The sequence below is a fragment of the Salmo trutta genome, chromosome 19 (genome assembly GCF_901001165.1).
Source record: "Salmo trutta chromosome 19, fSalTru1.1, whole genome shotgun sequence".
NCBI classification, from domain to species: Eukaryota; Metazoa; Chordata; class Actinopteri; order Salmoniformes; family Salmonidae; genus Salmo; species Salmo trutta.
Window position 1 is genome coordinate 34091534 of NC_042975.1, and position 21928 is coordinate 34113461.

General features: G+C 42.5%; 2 protein-coding genes across 2 annotated transcripts; one reads left to right on the plus strand and one right to left on the minus strand.

Moving 5' to 3' along the window:
* Nucleotides 1–2948: 2948 nt before the first annotated feature.
* Nucleotides 2949–5992, plus strand: LOC115154396 (protein FAM122A). Its single transcript, XM_029700576.1, has 9 exons — nucleotides 2949–3723; nucleotides 3842–3926; nucleotides 4160–4216; nucleotides 4450–4496; nucleotides 4572–4626; nucleotides 4762–4829; nucleotides 4948–5003; nucleotides 5108–5192; nucleotides 5303–5992. Exons 1-9 carry the CDS (start codon nucleotides 3623–3625, stop codon nucleotides 5415–5417), a joined length of 669 nt encoding a protein of 222 aa, XP_029556436.1. The 5' UTR covers nucleotides 2949–3622; the 3' UTR covers nucleotides 5418–5992.
* Nucleotides 5993–8923: 2931 nt separating this feature from the next.
* LOC115154397 (chromatin complexes subunit BAP18) lies at nucleotides 8924–21911 on the minus strand. The gene is made up of 6 exons (XM_029700577.1): nucleotides 21609–21911; nucleotides 21384–21478; nucleotides 11107–11208; nucleotides 10602–10828; nucleotides 10263–10367; nucleotides 8924–10117 (listed from the first exon to the last, which is right to left on the minus strand). The coding sequence occupies exons 1-6, from the start codon at nucleotides 21627–21629 to the stop codon at nucleotides 10053–10055; spliced, it is 615 nt and encodes a 204-aa protein (XP_029556437.1). The 5' UTR covers nucleotides 21630–21911; the 3' UTR covers nucleotides 8924–10052.
* Nucleotides 21912–21928: the final 17 nt, after the last annotated feature.

The window sequence follows — 21928 nt, forward strand, 5'->3', positions numbered from 1 at the left end:
CTGAGAACAGTACATGGATTGTGAGCAGAGTCAGAAATATACAGTAACTTCATAGGACTGTAAAGAGGAAACTATTTCTGCTTAAGCACAAACATCCCACCACAAGTTGTGAAATGTGTAAGCTTTCATATAGCGCCAACTACATGCCTCTAAATTAGTAAATAGCGTTCATAAATACCAAACTCCTTGCAGTAACATTCTTTTTCAAAAATCTGGACATAAGAAAAGCATAGCAAAACAGCATAAAAATATAAATACTCTTTCCAAGTAACAAATGATTGGCATGATCCTTAGCATTTGGCATATATTGCCAAGCATTAGGCACTAAAGTAGTTCAAAGCTGGTTCAGGAAGTTTGAATTCATGTTCCATCACGGACCACATAGTAGTCCGAAAAAGCAGCATTTCAAACACGACAAATTGGTGAGAGACCCAAAATCCTAAGAGATCATTTGGTCCAAAGACACTCGTGAGCTCTCCCAAACTGGGTCACAATCCGAAGAGGAATACACTGGGAAAAGGGGTCAATGGAAAGCGATTGTACCAGCATCAAATAACAAATAAAAGAACACAATTCTAGTTTCCATAGCTAGTTAGCATATGTTGCCCTTTCTGTATTTCAGAATCCCTTTCCCCGCCATCACCATTCAACCTATCATATGATTCTTCTTTGGTCCAGTGCCGCAGAACAGACCATTTGACCTACTGACATGTAACATTCACTCACACTGAATCAGTGTCACTCTCAGGGCACACGGTCAATTCCACAGCGGAGGTTTTTTATGAAAACTACATCTGGGTACACAGCTATATCAGGCACAACATAAATGTATTTATATTATTACCCAACCAACACAAAGTACTCCATTCAATTACAGTTAACAAATAAATATATTACAGAAGGTAGGTAGGTACCACTGTGACTGACTAGGTGTTGAATGTGTTCATTTGTGAAATGAGTGGATGTGTCAATGAGTTACAATACAAGATGTGAAACTACATGCCCAGGGAACAGCTATACTTATAGGTCCCGTTGTGTAGTGTGCCTGTGTGTTTGTTTTCTAACTAAAAAGTATGTTATGTATAGTAGCTCATATTGTAAGCATTTAGACTGCCCTTTCTGTCAAGTTCAGGATTAAGTTAATTACATGACATTTTGATCCCATAAAAACACAGAGTAACACTCAAAGCTCAGTGCACGTGACTGGGGTGAGACCATGAATCAAGAGGGTTGGGCCTAAACCATAAATAACAGCTTCCAGCTGACTGAGATATTTTTGTGATTGGCTGGAGTGAGCAGGGGGGCGTGGTAAATACAGGAAGCGGACAGCAGCCTCAGCACTGTGCTCCATCAGCATCCTGTTGACTGCAGACAGGAAGTCCTCTGAAAGGGCCTGGGCCGGCTTCGTCAGGCCCTCCAGCTCTGGGTCCTGTGTCTGTTTCTGTCCGTAGAGCTGCACCACAGAGTCCCAGGGCACTATCTTGATGGAGGCCCTGATCCTCAGCTTCCTCAACAGCTCCCGGTAGGTCTCCTCTTTAACCACCCAACCCTGGTCGCTGGACTCTGCCTCCACACACAGGAATATTCTCATTCTGGCATGGCGCCATCAGCATGCCATGTTGAGAACACACGCCATCTGCAGCAGGAAGAGACTGCACACGTCCACGGAGGCTGCAGACGTGCTGCTCGGCTGAAGCAGGTTGAGGGGCCACACGTCGATGATCCTCGCGGCCCCGTCCGTCTTGGTCCCCATGCCCTCTCCCTGCAGCTGGAAGAAATAGCTGCCCAGACACACGTTCTTACTCATCTTGATGGCATCCGAGATGATTCCCACATACTCCTCTGGCGTGAGCCAGCGTGGGCTCTCCACATGGCGGACCGGGGGGAAGTGGGCTTGCAGAGAGGGCAGATCCACCCCAAAATCATCCCCTCCAGACCCTTTTGACTCACAGAAGGCACGGTCTTAAAGTATAATGTCTAAAGTATAATCACAGTTATCATTGTGGACCGTGTGGTCTATTTCTTGTTTGTGTTTAACTTTATTTGTGTGATCACCAGCCAACGAAGACTGGACGTTAGGGGGAGTGTCCTGTGATAATTAGCCAATCCATAAGGAGGGTAGAAGGTTAATGAACCTCCCTTTTCATCTGGTCTACATACAATACTGTATGTCCTCTGACACTGCACATTGCTTAATCTGACACCCTCACACATCTTTGAACACTGTATTCATTCACAGAACATCTCCCTCCCTCTCAATCCCTCACACATTATTGGGAAGGCACACAAACATACACACACACACACAGCCACACACACACACAGCCTCCATTCATACATTTCCCAGTCATGACCCTCACTCCACCCCCCTCTCCAGGCCATGACAGCTGGTGTAGAAAAGGTGGTCATAACACAGGCTGGGACAGTAAGCAGCTCTGCCCCTTATCAGCAGCCAGTGACCCACAAAGTCTGGACCACAAATGTGATTGCTGACTGCTGTCCCTTCCCCTCCCTGTTAACAGAAAGCATGTGTGAAAAAGCTGGAGGCATAGGAGCAGTATCAGCATCCAGAACAGTCTAATGTTGAGGACAATTCAAGAGGAAACCATGGAGGAAGTTTAAATAGTCTAATTCAACAGGGTGATTGTTATAAAAGGACAACTGTGCAAAGTCACTGTTATGTACTATTGTAAACCAGTGCAGGGTTTGAATTACAACGGGGCTAGGCACCCCATAACACATCAGATATTGCATTTTAAGCTAAGCATAGGCCTACCACCAACCATTATCCCTGACCACAGCCTTATCTCTTTGATTGTCTATCAAAATCAGTTTGGAAAAAGTGATGCAGCCCAAGCAGACAGGCAGACAATGTGCTCATGCAGCACTCGTCTTCTCATGTTGCAATGAATCTCCTTCATGCAATATTATATCTAGCCAAGGAGAGGCGCTGTTATCACAGATGACGAACTACCTCTATTTGTTGGAGGACTATGTTGTAAAATCTTTCAATTAGTTATATTTCGATATAGTTCAAATGTTGGAAGATTTGGTCGATTGCGCAATTAACAACTTAACCGGAGGATGCACCACTTCAACGACCCAAAGCCAAAGGTTATATTGTTGTTGAGGACAATGCCGTTCTATTCTGACTGACTGGTTAGCTGCTAGCCAACAGTTGGAGTAGCTAGCTACCCAGCTAGCTAATCTTAAAAAGTCACGTCTCCAGCTGGCCTGATAACCTAACTTCATTTACGTTAACATTTATTGTAAGGGATATATCTCGCTAGTTTAGTGTTTTTCTATGCGTTGTTTGTTTAGCCTTTGTGCAACCATAGGCATTGGGTTTTGGGTGTTTTATTAAAGGTTAGCTTGCTAGCTACGAATAGTCGCTTGCAGTAACTGGAGCCAAAAGTCTGACTTCATTTAACAAAAATGAGATAGAAGGAAGACACCAAGTACATTTCCCGCTGATTTAGCGGCTCTGAATTGGATCGAAAGCTTTGTGTGTGAGGCCTGCAGGTCGGGCTTTCACCGAGCTAGAGTAGGGTCGAACGCCGCCTGTGAACACTCTTAGCCCAGCAGCTCGCGCTGCTAGGCTGGAGGCCGGGCATTTGAAGAAATGGAACGAATGGAAGTGGACCAGTGCGCAGGCGCAACTACCGGGAGCGGCGGAGGGGCTCTTCGTAGATCGAACAGCGCCCCCATGATTACAAGTGTCAGGTCAGTGAAATTGATATTCTCTCTGAGTGAATGCAACTGTCTATGTCATTTATGTTTTTCATGTCTGCCTTGGAATGACTGAGTTTTATTGTATTGTTTGTTTCCCTCCGTGTAACAGTGATGGTATGACAGTGTTCAGTCCAACTAGTTCAGCCCGGTATCGGCGAAGCAGTGTCTCTGTGAATCCCAGTTGCCCTTATCGGGTGAGTGTGTGTGTGTGTGTGTGTGTGTGTGTGTGTGTGTGTGTGTGTGTGTGTGTGTGTGTGTGTATTCTGTCTGACTAAGTTGGTGTTGAAATGCCTTCAGTGTTTCCTGATCTCTCAATCTCCATGTATTTCTGTCTGTCTCTGGCTGCCTGTCTGTTATCATTCAGTATTCTGTCAGTTACTCCGTCAACAGGAGGCCGACAATAATACCTCCAGTCTTGTTTCCACAGGCCGTCCCCCTGTCCCCTTTCTCATTGGGTGGTGAGAGACCAGACCACAAAAGGCAGGTGAGGACAAGGTTAGGGATATTCTGGGCCTCTTCCCTCTATTTGTGCAAATGCCTGCCTCTGAGTAATGATGCTGGTTTGAGTGTTTGCTTATGCATTAGCCTGTATGTTAGCACAGTTCTGTGTGAGGTTATCTTATGTGAGTGTTCACATTGGTGTTTCAGAGTGTGTGCAGCATGCTGTAGTATGTGTGGTGTATCACCACTGACTGGAAGTTTATATTTTTGTTCCAGGTTGAGAATATGGAGATGACACTCAGGGGGAGTCTTCAGAGACTAAGGTAAAGTAGTAAAACGCTGTACAAATGCACATACATACACACTACTAACTATGTTTTCTCTCTCTCTTGCTGTAGTGCTTCCAACCTGGTCCCTCCTCCTGTCAGTCACTGGCATGACCATTCATCAGGGGTGAGTACTCCCTCTGTGTTCTGCACGTGACAGTAGTGCTTTGGAGAGAGGTGTAATGGATGAATGATGAATAAATAGATGTATAAAGAGGCATCTGACATTTATTTCTTTATTTTGGTCCGCTGTCTTTCACAGGGATTCCATTCACAGGACAGTGGTGTCACACCCAATTCGTCCCCTAGTCCAACTCGAAGGTTCAGGGGGTGAGTTGAGTTCCACGCTATATAGTAAACTAAATTGAGTGCAGATTTATTGCCATCCTAAGATTGTGGACTAACACTGTGTCCACACCATCTTAACACAAAATGTGTCCCCCACCAGGCCTACAGTCAGTTCTACTGTGAGATGGCCTGCCCTAACTCCACTGAAAAGGAAAGGTAAGAACGGTGCTTCAAGAATAGTGCTTACTTTGCTCAGGTGTGTGTGTGTGTGTGTGTGTTTGTCTGTGTCCTCTCCTCCATCCTGTTGTTCTGCCATGTAGGAGGAGTGGAGTCTGATGGCCCGCCCAAGAAGCTGTTTGTTGCCGGGGTAACAGAACCTGCTCACCGGACTAGTTACACAGTCAGGTGAGAACTAGAAACATACGCACACAAACATAAACACACTCTTGCACATATGGTGCTAGCTGCATCTCTGTTAACCTCTTTCTATTTTTCCTTTTTTCCCCCTCCCCCAGTGTGTCCCAGGCGTCTGCAGACTCTCCTACAGGTGGTGTGTCTGTGTGTGATGCCAGTCCCCAGGGTAGTCCACTGTCCCTGTCTCCTCCCCCCTCTTACCAGCCCAACATCTAGACACCCTAACACCAGGAGCCTATCATAGACCAGGACTACAGTCAGCCTGTCAGGGCCCTGGATCCCTCTCAACACAGCCTCACTGACCCAGTCCACCTATCAGAGCCTGGGAATCAACTCAGTAAGCCTATCAGAACCCTAGTTTCTACGCAATCTGCCTATCAGGGAGCACTCCTCTCTCTCAAACCATCAGAGCCTTGGGGAAACATATTCCTTGGCTCCTGAAGTAATCAGATCTGGATTTGTAATCAAGATAATATCTAGATGTTATACAAAGACTGGCACCCGTGCTTTGTTAATCAGAAGGTTGCAGGAAATGCCCTGCTAAAGGAAGTTGGTGACCAGCGCATTGTAAGGTGGTGTCAGGGTGAAGAGATTGTGATGACAATGGGAAAGAACTTAGAAAATCGTTTGACTAACTTCTGGACTCACTTTTCGCTGTAGTTGACATGTGGGTTGTGTTGTGATAACCAATGTCAACTATGGTTGTAATTTTCCTTGTTGGGATTTTGTTTATCTCATATCTAGAGGTGTTACTGGTACTGTAAAACAGAATGAGTTCTTCCAATAGTCAAGAAAAGGCCTTGTCTGAAGTTGTGTTCAGGGGTAACGGTGAGGGAACGTTATATCCCACTGAACGGGACCCAATAGTCCAGTATTCTTTGATAGTCCAGAAGTTAGCGCTCAAACATGAGACATTAAGTCACCACAGCGGACTGCCGAGCCGGTGGTGGCTCTGAGTTTGTCTATATGTGAATAGTGTATTGATATGTGAATACGCAGATATAAGCAGGGCTGCCTTTATGGCCCCTCACTTTCTCTGGCTGTGGGGGTTTGTACTGTAAATATAGAATCCCCAAGCAAAGCTCTGCCCAGAGGACCCTCCCAATCCTGGTCCTTAAGGGCCCAATCCTAATGATTGTTCTGCGTGGACACTGGTAACTCAAATTTTAGCACAAATCTGTCATTAACATGACAGAGCAATTCCGCTGTATCAGTGACACAAACCACGTTTCCATCCACAGTTTTTATGCTAGTAAAGTCATATTGTATACATTTTTTTTTACGACAGCTGTGATGGTAACAGGAAGTTTCGGTACAATTTTATAAATGCCGACAGATAATTTGTTCATTCGACATGGTGGGATCTTTTGGTGTCTGTAAAATAAATTATGCGAGAAATGGCTTTATGCGCTAATATTGATATAATAACCATCATATGGAAGTAAACTTGGAGTCACACGATGACGTGTGGTCCTCCCACTACAACTCAGGGAAACCATACAGTTTATTAGGCTACAGATGAAATAAGTTATGAACTTCACAGGGTGGGGAAAGTGCACGGTATGAGCTTGATGCTCTTTTGTAATAAATATCGAGAGTCTTATTCTGGTGACATGATGATCGATACTTGACTGCCATTTTGACAAATAAAAATATTCTCGCTCTTATCCATAATAATCTCATCATGTAGACTAACCTACCTGCACTGTATTGGCTAGAGCGCACATGCCAAGGACCAGAGTAGGCACATTTGCTATTTAACGCAACTGTTTGTGACCAAAGTATTGGTAGAGTTAAATGTGATGGAAACACATTTTTATTCGATACATGAAAACTTAAGCAAAAAAAGTGTTTTGTGTGCACTGTCATCACACACTGATTATCTGCAACAAGTCAGTTTGGTGGAAACACCACCACCATATTTTAGAATATTCAAATGATAATCTGTCGCCAATTGGATGGAAACCTAGCTACAGACTCAGATTTTTCTATTTAAAATGTATGTCAAACAAAAACCAATGATTGCAAAGTTAAACACCATACAACTCTATGCACAAGGACTACTTTGAACAATTTCACCTGAACATTTTACAAAAACACATTTACTTGACGAAGGAATCACCTCTTGACAGGTGTGTGTGTGTGTTCTTTAGTTAGATAGAAAGGACCAGCACTGGGGATCTCAGTCCTCTGGGTAGAGCGTGATATTACCCTTTCTCTATATGGGTACTTTAACAGAGGTAGTCTGTGGGGTGTTACCATACATTTTTCCCATGGATTACATTGCTGACCAGTCTTATTCAAATTCTGTAATGTGGTATGGTTATACATGCTCAGTACCCTGGTAGATAGATATCATAAGTGACATCAAGGGCATATCATGCTGTTTGGGTTAATGTCATTGATGGGAAAGTTATGTTGTTTTTTACCCCATGACTATGTGACCTCCAGACCTTTTGACTTGTGAAATATATAGTCTATATAAGCTGCTTAGAGAAGTGTCTTGTACAAAAACAGAATGTTATCGACAGTAACTGTGTAATACTCTTAATTCAAATGCCCTTTCCAGAGCTGAGTTTTACAGCAATGGACAGAAAATGTCTCCTTTTTGTAGACCTACTTCCAATTTTCACAATTTTGCACAGTATTAGTTTCACATTATTAATCAATATTGCTGTTACACGAATGGGATCATATCCTGATTTTAAGACATGCTGTTGCTTTGTATATTCTTTGCTTCATTTGCTTGTTTCTCATCAGGTTACTGTCTCAGAGAAGTGCTTGGGTCAGCAAGGGTTGAGGGTCATCTGCTGATCTTAACCACTGATTTTAGATGAAGGAATTTTGTTTTTCCTTAGTGACAATCAGTGAATTTGGAGGGAAATAAAACCTCCACTTCAAGTTATATTCATGTTCACTTGTTCTCAAGACTGTAGTTATATTTTGACTGCATACATTGTTTAGATTGACAACCAGCATCACAGCTCCATTTCTCGCCAAGGTGTATGATTGAGATCCTAGTGTAGATGATCAATCAACTCACATTGCCAAACCCAAATGATTACCTTTTCATACTCATTGTACAGACAGACTAGCTTTCAAACACATGTATTTGATACGCTTTCCTAATTATGGGGAGATATTCTGTAAATGCATACTGAGTCAAATGACATGAACATCCACAAAAGATACTGATCTCTGTCTGATATAGCTAACTCCATTTTAATCTGCAGTTAACCTACAAGTAAAACTTGCAATCAAATGTCACTAAAATTCAATAGTAGTTTCACCAATCCCATCCTTGTTGCAGAAGATAAACTAGAGGGAAATAAATACATTTGGACATGATCTGAAGCCAAATATAGAATAATCTGTTGATGTTCATTGCAGTTGACCCACAGGGTTTGCATGCCTTATCAGCAGTGTTTCCCAGTGTTCTGTCATATGAGACCACTGCCTGTAGGAGACAGGCCTGGGTCTGACCAAGGAGACAAACAGAGGCCACGTCTGGCTGTCTCAATTGCAATACTTCAACCAGGAGACCATCTGGTTGGTGCGAGGTCAGTTAAACACACTTCATTTGTATTGCCATTTACTGATTATTTTATTGTTTCCTTTTCATTATTGTTGCTGTTGTCATTATACAAAATATCACATTTAAAAAAAAATGCGAACAGCCACAATCTTAAAAATGATTGTTTTCCAAATATGACATGTCAGTGTTGGAGGGCTCCTTTTTTTTTATTTTTTACTGACAATAGAATAAACAAAGAGAGAGAGGAGGAAATAAAGATGTTATTGTGAGAAAGGGAATTAAAGCACATTGCCAGAACATTCAGACAAGTATTTTCAAACTGTAAATAGCTTTGACAAGTCTCTACCTAAAGAGAAGATTGTATTTTTATGGAACTGTAAGCACAAGAAAGAGTGAGAATAATGTACACCTTTTAAATATATTGTATTATATATATATATATATATATAAATAAAAAATCATGATAAAAAGTCACTGTATTATTTTAGAAAACCTGTGGACTTTCCTTTGTCTCCATAGATAATTTGATTTGGTCACCTGTACATTTCTGCAATATTTTTTATTACAGCCGCTAGATGGCAGACTGAACCGCTGCATTCTATGAGCCCAGTGAAACAGACACAAAAGAGATTAACATTTTACTTAACATCAACATAAGAGGAAACATGTCATGCACAACCATTGTGAACAAAATGAAATACCAGTAATAGCTGGATAGCTGGTGTCTTGCATTTATAAATATCAACCAGTGGTACACAACATGTACACTGACTCTACACAATGGACTTTTTATTTTATTTTTTACCTTTATTTAACTAGGCAAGTCAGTTAAGAACAAATTCTTATTTTCAATGACGGCCTTGTTCAGGGGCAGATTTGTACCTTGTCAGCTCAGGGATTAGATCTTGCAACCTTTCGGTTACTAGTCCAACGCTCTAACCACTAGGCTATGCTGCCGCCCCAAACATCTGCACTGAAACACCATTTCTCTCTGGAGATCATGAACAGCATATGTTCAGCTGCAATACAGTACTTTGAAAATTAGCAGAGCAAATAAATGTTACAATACAAAAAAGCTATACATCACACAAACTAGATTTGTGAGAAACAGCCAAATAGAAGGGTTCCTCGGTAGAAATGCCCCAGACTGAATAGAGAAGTACTTGATGGGGAGAGGGGTCTGTTCATAAAAATACACACATTTATCTGCTTAAATGTGTCCAAAAAAGCTCTGTAACAAAGATACTAACTGTAGTCTGCTCTCTGGTGATATAGGGACTGAGTGTTTCCAACCCAATGGTACAGTGGGTTAGAGGTTAGCGAGACAGGAGGGGCAGGTCACTGGAGTTCATGATTAGGCTGGAGTCCAGGTTGAGGCTTTCTGGGAAAACAAGATGAGCCACATAGATTTAAGACAGAACTGATGAAGACTCTCTATTCAGCTAAATACCTTGGACTTTGGCATAATGCCACAATGTGAACCACGTTGATTGAGAGCAAATGATGGAGCGGATATTATCATTCACCTTGATCAAAGTTGAGCTTCTTGGTGATGGAACTATCTCCCAGTCCCTCAATGTCCACCAAGTCGCTGTTCACATCAGAGTCATTCAGAGCACTGAGCGTCACATCTACACACACAGACAGGGAAACATGTTAGTAAACTTGCACATACATTCAAGTCAGCCAATGTTTGGGGTAAACGCACCAGAAGTATTGATTCGAAAAGGATTAGCATATTTCAAAAGAAATGTCTTTGTCTTTTGACAATGGATGAAAAACTAATAAACTAAAATCAGTATACAAGCCATATTCATTACACAATCCCTGCCCCATGACGTAAAGGCCTGTATCATTCCACTTACCTGCTGTTTTCTGTTTCTTGATGGCAGTGGGCATAGAGGGGCTCTGCAGCCCTGTAGTCACGACAACCTGTGAGGTGGGCACTGCGATGACAGTGGGGGCCACGGGTGCTAGTGCGGCTGCCATGATGACTGTGGTCTTCTTGGTGATCTTTTTGGGGGAGTCGGAGGAGAGGGGCACCCTGCTGTCCTCATACAGTTTCCTCTTCACTGTCGTCTTTATCTGGGCTCTGCATAAAACAGGAGGCAACAGATTGGTTATGTGATTTTCATACAGGTTTAAACAGGATGTATAATGGTAAACAAGGTAATTTGCCAACAGAGATGTCAGGAGTTGAAGTCAACCCCACCAGATGTCTTCTTTAGAAAAAAGGCAGTAAAGATAAAAGATCAATGGATGAAAGATTGTAAGAGTGGGTGCAGTATGATGAGATAGAGAGGGAGAAAGAAAGATTGAAAGTGTGGCAGGATAGAATAAACATGGATGGCAAGAAAGAGGGGACCTTACACAGTGCGCTCCTTAATCACAGAGCTGATACTGTTCAGATCATCACCGAAGCGCCGCACAGCTGACCGCAGCATCTCGACCTCCGTCTCTGTCCATTTGGCTCTGGGGAGAGGGGCATAGTAATGGGAAGAAGAAAGGAGAAGAGTTAGTAGGAAGGTTTCCATTGACCCAGATTTATCACCCCAAAAAAACATTGCAACGTGTAATGGAAACGGCAGATACAGGACACATTTTCAAAAGATCGGCAACATTTTATCCATTCGACGGGTGGATTTTTCCTTTGTCAAACTTTCTTAATTGCGACAAATGACGACGGAAACAGTTTTTTGAATAAATTATGATTGCCAAATAATTTTAAGTGTAGTTTAATTTTAAGGGCACACGATATCACGTAACTATAAAGCTCCACATTTAATTCTAAAGCCAACTACTTGAAAATCCATTTTACAACTATAAAAAAATGGTTTCTTTGTAGGGCTTAAAAACTATTACGGACTACAAAAGGGAAACCCAGACGGGAGCTGCCCAGTGACGCGAGCCTACCAGACGAGCTAAATTCCTTTTATTTTTTTGTATTTTTTTTATTGAACCTTTATTTAACCAGGTAGGCAAGTTGAGAACAAGTTCTCATTTACAATTGCGACCTGGCCAAGATTAAGCAAGCAGTTTGACACATACAACAACACAGAGTTACACATGGAGTAAAACAAACATACAGTCAATAATATAGTAGAAAAATAAGCCTATATACAAAGTGAGCAAATGAGGTGAGATAAGGGAGGTAAAGGCAAAAAAGGCCATGGTGGCGAAGTAAATACAATATAGCAAGTAAAACACTGGAATGGTAGATTTGCAGTGGAAGAAAGTGCAAAGTAGAAATAGAAATAATGGGGTGCAAAGAAGCAAAATAAATACAGTAGGAGAAGAGGTAGTTGTTTGGGCTAAATTATAGATGGGCTATGTACAGGTGCAGTAATCTGTGAGCTGCTCTGACAGCTGGTGCTTAAAGCTAGTGAGGGAGATGAGTGTTTCCAGTTTTAGAGATTTTTGTATTCGTTCCAGTCATTGGCAGCAGAGAACTGGAAGGAGAGGCGGCCGAAGGAGGAATTGGCTTTGGGGGTGACCAGAGAGATATACATGCTGGAGCGCGTGCTACAGGTGGGTGCTGCTATGGTGACCAGCGAGCTGAGATAAGGGGGAACTTTACCTAGCAGGGTCTTGTAGATGACCTGGAGCCAGTGGGTTTGGCGATGAGTATGAAACGAGGGCCAGCCAACGAGAGCGTACAGGTCGCAGTGGTGGGTAGTATATAGTTTATGCTCGCTTCGAGGCAAGCAACACTGAAGCATGCACAAGAGCACCAGCTGTTCTGTATGACTGTGTGATAATGCTCTCGGTAGCCGTTGTGAGCAAGACCTTTAAACAGGTCAACATTCACAAAGCCCCGGGGCTAGATGGATTACCAGGACGTGTACTCAATGCATGTGCGGACCAACTGGAAAGTGTCTTCACTGACATTTTCAACCTCTCCCTGACTGGGTCTGTAATACCTACATGTTTCAAGCAGACCACCATAGTCCCTGTGCCAAAGGAAGCGAAGGTAACCTGCCTAAATGATTACCGCCCCGTAGCACTCACGTCGGTAGCCATGAAGTGCTTAGAAAGGCTGGTCATGGTTCACATCAACAGCATCCTCCCGGATACCCTAGACCCACTCCAATTCACATACCGCCCCAACAGATCCACAGATGACACAATCGCACTACACACTGCCTTTTCCCACCTGGACAAAAGGAACACCTATGTGAGAATGCTGTTCATTGACTGCAGCTCAGTGTTCAACACCATAGTGCACACAAAGCTCATCACTAAGCTAAGGACCCTGGAACTAAACACCTCCCTCTGCAACTGGATCCTGGACTTCCTGACGGGCTGCACGCAGATGGTAAGGGTAGGCAACAACACGTCTATCACGCTGATCCTCAACACTGGGCCCCCTCAGGGGTGTGTACTTAGTCCCCTCCTGTACTCCCTGTTCGCCCACGACTGCGTGGCCAAACATGACACCAACACCATCATTAAGTTTGCTGATGACAACAGTGATAGGCCTGATCACCGACAACGATGAAACAGCATATAGGGAAGTCAGAGAACTGGCAGTATGGTGCCAGGACAACAACCTCTCCCTCAAGATGAACAAGACAAAGGAGCTGATTGTGGACTACAGGAAAAGGTTGGCCGAACAGGCCCCCATTAACATCAAAAGGGCTGTAAGTGGAGCGGGTAGAGAGTTTCAAATTCCTTGGTGACCACATCACCAATGATCTATCATGGTCGAAACACAACAAGACAGTCGTGAAGAGGGCACGATAAAACCTTTACCCCCTCAGGAGACTGAAAAGATTTGGCATGGGTCCACAGATCCTCAAAAGGTTCTACAGCTGCACCATCGAGAGCATCTTGACTGGTTGCATCACCACCTGGTATGGCAACTGCTCAGCATCTGACCGTAAGGTGCTACAGAGGGTAGTGCGTACGGCCCAGTACATCACTGGGGCCAAGCTTCCTGCAATCCAGGACCTATATAATAGGCGGTGTCAGAGGAAAGCCCATAAAATTGTCAGAGCCTCCAGTCACCTAAGTCAGGCTGTTTTCTCTGCTACCGGCAAGCGGTACCGGAGCGCCAAGTCTAGGACTAAAAGGCTCCTTAACGGCTTCTACCCCCAAGCCATAAGACTGCTGAACAAAATGGCCACCGGACTATTACATTAACCTCACCTCCATTTGTTTTCTACACTGCTGCTACTCACTGTTTATTATCTATGCACAGTCACTTCTCCCCTACCTACATGTACAGTCGTGGCCAAAAGTTTTGAGAATGACACATTAATTTTCACAAAGTCTGCTGCCTCAGTTTGTATGATGCAATTGGCATATACTCCAGAATGTTATGAAGAGTGATCAGAAGAATTGCAAAGTCCCTCTTTGCCATGCAAATGAACTGAGTCCCCCAAAAACATTTCCACTGCATTTCAGCCCTGCCACAAAAGGACCAGCTGACATCATGTCAGTGATTCTCTCGTTAACACAGGTGTGAGTGTTGACGAGGACAAGGCTGGAGATCACTCTGTCATGCTGATTGAGTTCGAATGACAGACTGGAAGCTTCAAAATGAGGGTGGTGCTTGGAATCATTGTTCTTCCTCTGTCAAGCATGGTTACCTGCAAGGAAACACATGCCGTCATCATTGCTTTGCATAAAAAGGGCTTCACAGGCAAGGATATTGCTGCCAGTAAGATTGCACCTAAATCAACCATTTATCGGATCATCAAGAACTTCAAGGAGAGAGGTTCAATTGTTGTGAAGAAGGCTTCAGGGCACCCAAGAAAGTCCAGCAAGCGCCAGGACCGTCTCCTAAAGTTGATTCAGCTGTGGGATCGGGGCACCACCAGTACAGCGCTTGCTCAGGAATGGCAGCAGGCAGGTGTGAGTGCATCTGCACGCACAGTGAGGCGAAGACTTTTGGAGGATGGCCTGGTGTCAAGAAGGGCAGCAAAGAAGCCACTTCTCTCCAGGAAAAACATCAGGGACAGACTGATATTCTGCAAAAGGTACAGGGATTGGACTGCTGAGGACTGGGGTAAAGTCATTTTCTCTGATGAATCCCTTTTCCGATTGTTTGGGGCATCCGGAAAAAAGCTTGTCCGGAGAAGACAAGGTGAGCGCTACCATCAGTCCTGTGTCATGCCGACAGTAAAGCATCCTGAGACCATTCATGTGTGGGGTTGCTTCTCAGCCAAGGGAGTGGGCTCACTCACAATTTTGCTTAAGAACACAACCATGAATAAAGAATGGTACCAACACATCCTCCGAGAGCAACTTCTCCCAACTATCCAGGAACAGTTTGGTGACGAACAATGCCTTTTCCAGCATGATGGAGCACCTTGCCATAAGGCAAAACTAAGTGGCTCGGAGAACAAAACATCGATATTTTGGGTCCATGACCAGGAAACTCCCCAGACCTTAATCCCATTGAGAACTTGTGGTCAATCCTCAAGAGGCGGGTGGACAAACAAAAACCCACAAATTCTGTCAAACTCCAAGCATTGATTATGCAAGAATGGGCTGCCATCAGTCAGGATGTGGCCCAGAAGTTAATTGACAGCATGCCAAGACGGACTGCAGAGGTCTTGAAAAAAAAGGGTCAACACTGCAAATATTGACTCTTTGCATGAACTTCATGTAATTGTCAATAAAAGCCTTTGACACTTATGAAATGCTTGTAATTATACTTCAGTAATCCATAGTAACATCTGACAAAAATATCTGAAGATACTGAAGCAGCAAACTTTTTGAAAATGTATATTTGTGTCATTCTCAAAACTTTTGGCGACAACTGTACAAATGACCTCTAACCTATACCCCCGCACACTGACTCGGTACCGGTACCCCCTGTATATAGTCTTGTTATTGTTATGTTATTGTGTTACTTTAGCTTATTTGCTAACTATTTTCTTAACTCTTCTTAAACGGCACTGTTGGTTAAGGGCTTGTAAGTAAGGTCTACACTTGTTGTATTCCGCGCATGTGACAAATAAAGTTTGATTTGACAAGGATTGTCCTGCCTTTCAAGAACGCCTGAACTGCTTTGCCTTCTTTTTCAGGTCGGCTGGATGCAAGTTTCACCATCCAATTATTTCAGATCTACAGGACAGCAAGTTTTACCATGGCAGGGACCGTGGAGATATGTTGGCACATGAGAATTATTAGAATATGGCAAATATTACTCAATTCTTGCGTTCTATAAATGCTGGCTTTTGTGGGCTCATGAAACATATACAGTGCATTCGGAAAGTATTCAGACCCTTAGACTTTTTCCACATTGTTACGTTACAGCCTTATTCTAAAATGTATTAAATCGTTTTCCCCCCTCAATCTACACACAATACCCCATAATGACAAAGCAAAAAAAACAGTTTTTTAGAATTTTTTGCTAATTTCTATAAAATAAAAAAACAGATATCAAATTTGCATATGTATTCAGACCCTTTACTCAGTACTTTGTTGAAGCACATTTGGCAGCGATTATTGCCTGGAGTCTTCTTTGGTATGACGCTACAAGCTTGGCACACCTGTATTTAGGGAGTTTCTCCTATTCTTCTCTGCAGATCATCTCAAGCTCTGTCAGGTTGGATAGAGAGCATCGCTGCACAGCTATTTTCAGGTCTGTCCAGAGATGTTCGATTGGGTTCAAGTCCGGGCTCTGGCTGGGCCACTCAAGGACATTTAGAGACTTGACCCGAAGCCACTCTTGCATTGTCTTGGCTGTGTGCTTCGGGTTGTTGTCCTTTTGGAAGGTAAACCTTCGCCCCCAGTCTGAGGTCCTTCAGCAGATCTCTCTATACTTTGCTATGTTAACCTTACCCTCAATCCTGACTGGTCTCCCAGTCCCTGCTGCTGAAAAACATCCCCACAGCATGATGCTGCCACCACCATGCTTCACCGTAGGGATGGTGTCAGGTTTCCTCCAGACGTGACGCTTGGCATTCAGGCCAAAGAGTTCAATCTTGGTTTCATCAGACCAGATAATCTTGTTTCTCATGGTCTGAGAGTGCTTTACGTGGCCTCTGGCAAACTGCAAGCAGGTCTCGGAGCTCTACGGACAATTCGACCTTATGGCTTGGTTTTTTCTCTGACATGCACTGTCAACTAAGGGACCTTAGTGTGTGCCTTTCCAAATCAATTGAATTTATCACAGGTGGACTCCAATCAAGTTGTAGAAACATCAAGGATGATCAATGGAAACAGGATGCACCTGATCTCAATTTCAAGATCTCAAGTCTCATAGCAAAGGGGCTGAAATTCCAAAAAAACAACGCATACAAAGTTGTATAGCGGCAGAATAAGATACTGGATAGGGAGTGGTCTATTTCGTTGCGTTTTTCACTCATCACGTTTATTCTGAAAAATGTCTGTCCTCACTCTGGTTGCCTATGGACAAACATTAAGAATAAGCTACGTGGTGAGTTGATGCCTATTCAGCAGCTAGTTAGCTAGCTTTGTATGCGTTGCTACTTTGTATGCATTGTTGGTTGGCAACCTTTTACTATACGTTTTTTGCAACAGATTCCTGTTTGAACGTTCCAGCAATTATACCCACCCCTTCAAGCCTATCAACTCCCAAGATTAGGCTGGTGTAGCCGATGTGAAATGGCTAGCTAGTTAGCGGGGTGCGCGCTAATAGCGTTTGAAACGTCACTCGCTCTGAGACTTGGAGTAGTTGTTCCCCTTGCTCTGCATGGGTAACGCTGCTTCGAGGGTGGCTGTTGTCGATGTGTTCCTGGTTCGAGCCCAGGTAGAAGCGAGGAGAGGGACGGAAGCTATACTGTTACACTGGCAATACTAAAGTGCCTATAAGAACATCCAATAGTCAAAGGTATATGAAATACAAATCGTATAGAGAGAAATAGTCCTATAATTCCTATAATAACTACAACCTAAAATTTCTTACCTGGGAATATTGAAGACTCATGTTAAAAGGAACCACCAGCTTTCATATGTTCCCATGTTCTGAGCAAGGCACTTAAACGTTAGCTTTCTTACATGGCACATATTGCACTTTTACTTTCTTCTCCAACACTTTGTTTTGCATTATTTAACCCAAATTGAACATGTTTCATTATTTATTTGAGGCTAAATTGATTTTGATGTATTATATTAAGTTAAAATAAGTGTTCATTCAGTATTGTTGTAATTGTCATTATTACAAATAAATAAATAAATAACAAATTGGCCGATTAATCGGTATCGGCTTTTGTGGGCCGCCAATAATCGGTATCGGCGGTGAAAAATCATAATCGGTGGACCTCTTGTCTGAATACATATTAAAAATAAAAAACATACCTTATTTACATAAACATGCAAACATTTCTAAAAACCTGTTTTTGCTTTGTCATTATGTGGTATTATGTGTAGATTGTTGAGAGGGGAAAAGTATTTCATCCATTTTAGAATAAGGCTGTAACGTAACAAAATGTGGAAAAATTCAGTCAATGCGTAACATTTCAAGAACCTTGAAAGTTTCTTCAAGTGCAGTTGCAAAAACCATCAAGCGCTATGATGAAACTGGCTCTAATGAGGACCACTACAGGAAAGGAAGACCCAGAGTTACCTCTGCTGCAGAGTCAACTGCACCTCAGATTGCAGCCAAAATAAATGCTTCACAGAGTTCAAGCAACAGACTCATCTCAACATCAACTGTTCAGAGGAGACTGCGTCAACCAGGCCTTCATGGTCGAATTGCTGCAAAGAAACCACTACTAAAGGACACCAATAAAAAGAAGAGACTTGCTTTGCATTGACAATAGACCGTTGGAAATCTGTCCTTTGGTCTGATGAGTCTAAATTTTAGATTTTTGGTTCCAACCGCTGTGTCTTTGTGAGACACAGAGTAGGTAAACGGATGATCTCTGCATGTGTGGTTCCCACCGTGAAGCATGGAGGAGGAGGTGTGATGGTGCTTTACTGGTGACACTGTGATTTATTTAGAATTCTAGGCACACTTAACCAGCATGGCTACCACAGCATTCTGCAGCGATAGACCATCCCATCTGGTTTGCTCTTAGTGGGACTATCATTTGTTTTTCAACAGGACAATGACCCAAAACCCACCTCCAGATTTTATAAGGGCTACTTGACCAAGGAGAGTGATGGAGTGCTGCATCAGATGACCTGGCCTCCAATCACCCGACCACAACCCAATTGAGATGGTTTGGGATGAGTTGGACCGCAGAGTGAAGGAAAAGCAGCCAACAAGTGCTCAGCATGTGTGGGAGCTCCTTCAAGACTGTTGGAAAAAGCATTCCTCATGATGCTGGTTGAGAGAATGCCAAGAGTGTGCAAAGCTGTCATCAAGGCAAAGGGTGGCTACTTTGAAGAATCTCAAATATAAAATATATTTGATTTGTTTAACACTTTTCTTTGTTGGTTACTACATGATTCGACAATGTAGGTTATTGTGAAAAAGTTTATTTTTGGTGTGACGTCATTACATCCAGCTGTTTATATTGACACGACAGTTAAATGGAAATGAAATTGTTGCATCTATTTTCTATGCAATCTTCGTAAACTTTGACAAAAAAATCAATAATAATAATCACTGCTACTGTTATTGCTGGACAATTCAATGGTAACAGAGTGATGCTGAGATTTTCTACTTTAAAATGTATGTCAAACAAAAACAAATTACTGCAAAGTTAAACAAACCATATAACTATGCACAACTAGCAGTGGCGATTTTAGCATGTAAATCTTGGTGGGGAAAAAAAAATTAAGTGGAATGCATGCCAGCAAAGCCACTACACAACACTAAACAATATATTAATTGCACTATAACGGTGACAAACGGTGCCAACAAACTGTTAGGGCCTACATAAAGCTATCCCAACAGCAGAGTCCCAACAACAGTCCCGACATCTTACCACTGCTACACCTGACTATCAGCGGAGCCTTGTCTGGCAGCAAAACAGTTAATTCAGCCTCATTTACTGTCTTTAAAAAAAACATAGCTGATATGGCTGACCTGCTTAAACAAATGTGGTTTCTCATGACAATTGAGATATACAAACTATGGCATAAGGGGACGACAAGCGGATAAGAGGCAATCCGTCATTTCGATTAAGACAATGAGCGAGCTAGGACGGACGTAACGTTGGCCAATATAACTATTTGTTTAACACTTTTGAAATGTACAGCAACAGAATTCACGACATGGGCCGTTCTTACAGTGCTCTCCCTGTACACCAAGTTAGAACCGTAGGATAAATAAAGGGGGCATATAAGCAGACAATGAAAGCTCTTACAATAGTCAATGATTACATTTCTCTAAAACAGGTTATAGGCTACAGAAGAACAGTCAGAACACTAGGCGAAATTAAGAGGGGTAAATAGACCAAATTATTAGGGTGAGGCACATGGGCTACTAACATCTTACTACACAACATACACTTAGTACTACTTTCTTATCTACAGTATACATATATCCCTGCACTACAGTATACATATATCCCTGGCATATTATATAATTTACGAAGCAGCATACAAAAAAAATGTTAGACTCACATTGTTGTGCTTGGCTCACTTGAACAGGAAGTTGATGAGCCGGTCCACCAAGTTAAGAGTTGTTTTGAGCGTGGCACAAATCATGCTTCATTGACAGCATGGCCAATGTTGACTGTTTATCATGTTAAACTTGGAAAAGAGCCCCTTAATCTCAGATTTGGCACCACATAGCCACTGTCACTGATTCCTTCCAAACCACTTGTTGAATTTGAGATTTCCAACTTGTTGTGTAATGTTTATGTCCAATGGCCGATGAGCACCGATATGTTTTATCTATAATTTCTCTTCATTATTTCTCTTCATATGACAAGGATTAAAAAGGATTTGCCAGTAGATTGTTGACTTGATTCATGATGATGAATCCGTAGGATGTTTAAAGCTAAGATTTTGAAAGTATGATGTTGACATGATCAGTCCAATCAAAGCTACTGTACATATAATGTGATTTGACGTCATTTTATCTGTGGCCAATGACCTTGAGCCTTCTTGGATGGGCACTTCTATGACAGCAGCCAAAGGACTTGAATTTTCAATGTCTCCTCTTATTCATGGCAGTGATGTAAAGTCCCCATGAGTGACAGAATACTGAGCCAATCCCGGCGCCACACTCTGTATTTTCTGCTGGCTTGCCCCACCACCACAGAAAGCACTGACTGAGCTAGGCTAAAACACCTGCATTTTGGAGCTGCCTTACTCAAGAAAATAAAAAAGAGACCATGTTTGTATGCGGCTTTATTAACTCAATATATATTTGTACATTGTTCGAAACTGATGTGACACATATTAATGCCAAAATAACATGCAAAACAGGCAAGCCCCCCCAAAAAATCATGACGGGTCGCCACTGACAACTACTACTTTTAACAAAAATACATTTACTTTTAGAACATTTTTGACGGTTTGTGCTGTCATTCTATTACCAAACGTTGCATCCGCACTATTATTCAAGTAAATGTGTTTTTGTAAAATTTTCTGTGGAAATGGTTAAGTAGTCCTTGTGCATAGAGTTGTATGGTATGTTTAAATTAGCAATGGTTTTTGTTTGACATACATTTTAAAGTGAAAAATCGGAGTCTCAGCATCACTCTGTTATTGTGGAATAACTACACCTTAATCCCCATATTGTTTTGAGTGAGTGAAAGAGAGTGTACACTCACCCTGCAGGGCTAGAGTCAGCTACTGGATGCAGCTGCATGGTAAGCTCACCCAGCTTGGTGAAGGCTGCTCCTGCTGCAGAGAAGATTTCTCCCACCTGTCACAGAAATAGAGACATGGAAACGTAATAGTATTGCATTAGTTTAGGGCCATATCATATGACGCATTCACACCATGGTTACTAGTAAAATAGAGAAGCACTGTTTAAGATCTTAGACTGTTCTTACCTTAGTAGAGGCTGAAGTCATTTTGGGCTGTTACTGTAGCTTGCTATCTCAGGCAACAACAATAGCAAATGTCTTAGGGGAAGCTAACGTTAGCAGGGTAGTTACAATAAAAGGCGGCAAATTAAGCGTTTCAACAATTAAGACGCAAGACAAATTCGCATAGACGAATGCGTTTACGAAGTGTAACTTTGTCGTTTGAAAACTAGATTTTTCAATTTCGCTACAAAACGGTCCAATAAATTAATAAAGATTTGTTAACTAACTAGCTAGCAAGCTAGCCTGGTGACTGTCGCGCGAGATTCGAGAAAGGGGGAAGGCGG